The sequence below is a fragment of the Impatiens glandulifera genome, chromosome 1, assembly GCF_907164915.1.
Source record: "Impatiens glandulifera chromosome 1, dImpGla2.1, whole genome shotgun sequence".
In the NCBI taxonomy this organism is placed as follows: Eukaryota; Viridiplantae; Streptophyta; class Magnoliopsida; order Ericales; family Balsaminaceae; genus Impatiens; species Impatiens glandulifera.
In genome coordinates this window covers 130,151,589-130,155,836 of record NC_061862.1, presented here as the reverse complement: position 1 = coordinate 130,155,836, position 4,248 = coordinate 130,151,589, and the positions used below count along the sequence as shown (strand labels likewise).

Sequence of the window (4,248 nt, the reverse complement as noted above, 5' to 3'; positions counted from 1 at the left end):
ATTCAGTTCGGTTTGGTTCGATTGGGTCAGGTTACCTATACCCAAAAATTTGTAATCACCAATGGTCCTCCCTTGAAGTGATGTCTGTAGAACTCAACAAACAGACAATAATTAATCAACATAATTTGGGGACCTTAAAATCAATCCCTCCAATTTATGAAGAATTAATGATTTACTTTTTACCTCTTTAAATAAATTTTCTAACACTATCAATGTTTGACTTATATGATATATATATATTAAAAAAACTTATTCTAATTCTCTTGAAAATTAAATTTGAATATCAATTTGAAGTTCACACATAATCTAGTATACCTTTTTGTTTAATCAAAATCCATTGAACAATATAATATAATTACAATTGTGATGTAATTATGTAGTCATCATCATCACCCTTACAAAGTCATCAAAACTAAGTAGTCCATCCCCATCAAGATCCAATTCACTAATGATCTCAACTGCTTCTTCATCTGTTATCTTTTCTCCATATTTCATCATCACTTCTTTCACCTGCAAAAATAAAAGTATAAATTCATGGCTAATATTTATTTTCTTTTTGCCCAAATGAAAAATTGAAGCATGCAAGCATAATATTGAATGAGATACAGAGAAAGAGAGAAAATGAACATCATCTGCTGATAAGAATCCATCTTGATCTCGATCAAATACTTTAAATGCTTCCTTTATTTCATCTTCTATTCCATTAACCTGTAAAAAACATTCAATAATTTCTTAAGCATACTTGAAGAAGAAGAAGTATAATATACCAATTTCATTTATTTACTAATTTTGTCAATAAACCAAATCAATTCATTGTCTTATCTTTTATTTACTTAAAGTTGGTATAAATTAACACATAGCAAAGGTTGTGATTACCCAAATACAAGATATTAAAGTGAAGACAAGACAAAATCTGAACATTAGCTTATTTGATTTGAAGATTTTTTTTTTCAAAAATCAAAACAAAAACATATTTAAAGCTTGTTTGATATGATTTTATTGGAATTATTTTTTTAAAGATTTTATTCAATTTTTACAAACAATCTCTCTATCACATCACTCTATAATAATCAAATTACTCATTTTATCAACAAAAATACATTTAAAACTTGGTGGGTAGTTTTTTTTTAAAATAAAACTTAGTTTATTTAAAAAAAATTGTTGGTAGCTCTATTTTGAGAAGGTGATTAACATTTTTTTTTTTAAATAAAGAATATTTTAGTATTTTAATTAATAAATCGATTGATGTGATTATAATACATTTGATGAAATAATGTTTGATTTTGGTTAAATTTTATAATAAATTCAAAATGAAACTCTTACTTTTAAATATAAAATTGATATTATAGTAATTCTATCAATTAAAATTTCAAATAATTTAATTTTTTTTTATTAAAATCTAAAAACCTTCAAATAACCAACATCAAACAAGCTCTAGTATACAAAATTGATCAATTTTCTTTTATCTATAACATTATTTTAAAATTTTATCAAAAAATCAATATTTTCATTAGCTTCTTACCTAAAAAATTTCAATAGACAATTTGAAAAAAAATAAAATTTGATGGTGATAAAATATTAATTTTAAAAAATAAATATGTCTAGATATATATAGCTAAACAGATACTCCCTCATGCCATATATATACAAAACATTATAAAACAATTAAGTTAAATAAATCAAAAGTTATGAATATAAACAAAAAAAAAACATGTTATAGTAACACCTTGGTTTTGTTGGACATGACGATTAAGAAATCATCAAAATTAATGACCCCATCTCCATCGGTATCAATTACATTGATCATATCTTGTATCTGTTCCTTAGTTGGATTTTCATTGAAGGATTTGAACGTTTCTGAAAGATCCGATATCGTTATTACTCCTGCGTTCATCCAATCGCTAAAACAAATTAAGTAACAAACAAATACATAAACAAGAATAACATATATAACTCACCGTCGCAATCTCTGTCGATTAATGAAAACGCATCCTTAAACTGTTCTATCAATTCATCTGTCAACACATCTGTCATCATAAACGCGCGATTGTTCTTCAAATTGCCCGCCGCTCTGTGCCGATTTATGTTATGTTCTAAACAATATATTATATATATATACATATGGGAGGAGAGAGAGAGAGAGTAAAGTTGGTGAATAAGATTCTTGGAATATGAAAAGCAAAATATGAACACCCCCACACCCACACCCTTCATGATGAATTAATGTTAAGGGTCATTAAGATTCATGGTTGTACATTTTCAACCATCAAAAATTTTATTATATTAAATGTGTCCCCAAATTCCTTTTTCAGTAAATAATATAATGAGACTTTAAAATTAGATAAGCATGATAATTCACTATTTAGATTATTTGTTTATAAATGTTTATATTTAATTAATCCAATTACTTAAAATTTACATGTAATTAAATTTTGACATTATCTCTTATTAATTCCACATAAATTACATTATTAAATTTATATTATTCAAAATATTTTATTTTAAAATAGATAGAGTTGACGAATCGGTTTGAGAGCAAAATATGGCATTTTCATGATTTATTATATATACATTAGTTAATATTATTAATGATATGGCCATTTCATGATTTATTATATATACATTAGTTAATATTATTAATGATCAGTAACACATAAACACCACCGTTAATAATATAATGTTATATATATATATATATATATATAATAGCTAATTTAATTAATTGCTTAATTAAATACTATTATTAATATATGTATGTAATATAATTCTATATAAATTAATAATAACTTTAGTTGATTAAGTTTTATTATAAAAAATGTAATAAAGTGTTTTGAAATGATAATTTGTTTTTTTTTTTTTAAATTTTTTAATAAAATTAATAATTTTAATTTATATATATATATTATTTATAAGTGTTAAAATTAATGATAATTTTAAATTAAATAATTTTTAACAGTAATTTTATTTTTTTAATAAGATTAAAAGTTTTAATTTATGTATAAATCTATTTATAAATTTTTTTATTTAGAATAATTATTTAAATATTTATTATATAAATATCCAATCAAATCACAAAAATAATAAAAATTTAGAATTATATATTTTGAGATAATAATTTTTTTTTGAAATATTTTAATATGATCAATCGTTGTAAGTTTATATATATAATTTTAAATAACAATATATTAAAAAAATATTTTTTATTAGAATAAGTTTATTAATTTTTTTACAGTAACTTTTAGAATAATATATTGTATATACAATCATATTTAGGAATGAGAAAAATTACCAATATTATAGGTGTATCGTAATACATCAAAAATATTAATTTTTAAGGTATACCTAAAAGATGTAAAGTATGGTACCAATACAAAAATTATTTATAAAGTAAATGTACGAGATTTTCAAAATTTTGATATATCGAGATATATCCCAAAATACCGAAATAATATTTATATATTAATATATATAATATTTAAGGAAATAGATAAATTTAATATTAATTTAATTATAAAAACATAATTTTTAAAAAATAAAATATAATTACTACTTTAATATTATTCAATATATACCATCTCTACATTGGAGATAAGATTGAAAAAAGATCTAACCAAAGTTTCAATCTCTTGAAATAATGAAATTGAGTGAAAACTAAGTACCTTAATCCTTTCAATTATTGTCAATGATATTTTTGCATTCTCATCCTTAATAATTGTTAGTGAGTTTGTTTAATTTTAGCTTAGGTAAAATATAGTTGATATTTTTAGGAGTAATTTGAGTCCTAAATTAACTAATATTTATTATTATTATCTAACATTAATTGTATTATCACTTATAAAAAAATACAAAAAAATACAGATACAAATTGATTGATTGAAGAACGTTCTGAATCTCTCTCTGATATCTACTTTAGTCTAACATAAAGATTATACTTATGTTTATTCTTATGTTTATTCTTGATAATTTTCATTTTGTAACTAAATTTAATTTTTAACATTAGGAAGTTTTTAAAAAATTTAAATTTTAAAAAAGATATTTTATTTTCTATAAATTTATTTAATTTTTAATTTTATGTAACGTTTATGTATTAACTATATTAAATTAGTTTTTTTAAGTTATTATATTTTTAGGTATTAAATGTATAATATCAATATCATACCGAAATTAAGTTAAACCGAAATCAAGGTATACCGAAATCAAGGTATACCGAAATCAAGCTAATATAAAAGTATAAATTTTATATATCGA

At 21.3% G+C, this 4,248-nt stretch overlaps 1 protein-coding gene across 1 annotated transcript; it reads right to left on the bottom strand.

Annotated features, from left to right (window-relative positions):
* Window positions 1–293: 293 nt before the first annotated feature.
* On the bottom strand, window positions 294–2,034 carry LOC124914230 (calmodulin-like). The gene is made up of 4 exons (XM_047454742.1): window positions 1,959–2,034; window positions 1,727–1,884; window positions 628–708; window positions 294–510 (listed from the first exon to the last, which is right to left on the bottom strand). Exons 1-4 carry the CDS (start codon window positions 2,032–2,034, stop codon window positions 373–375), a joined length of 453 nt encoding a protein of 150 aa, XP_047310698.1. The 3' UTR covers window positions 294–372.
* Window positions 2,035–4,248: the final 2,214 nt, after the last annotated feature.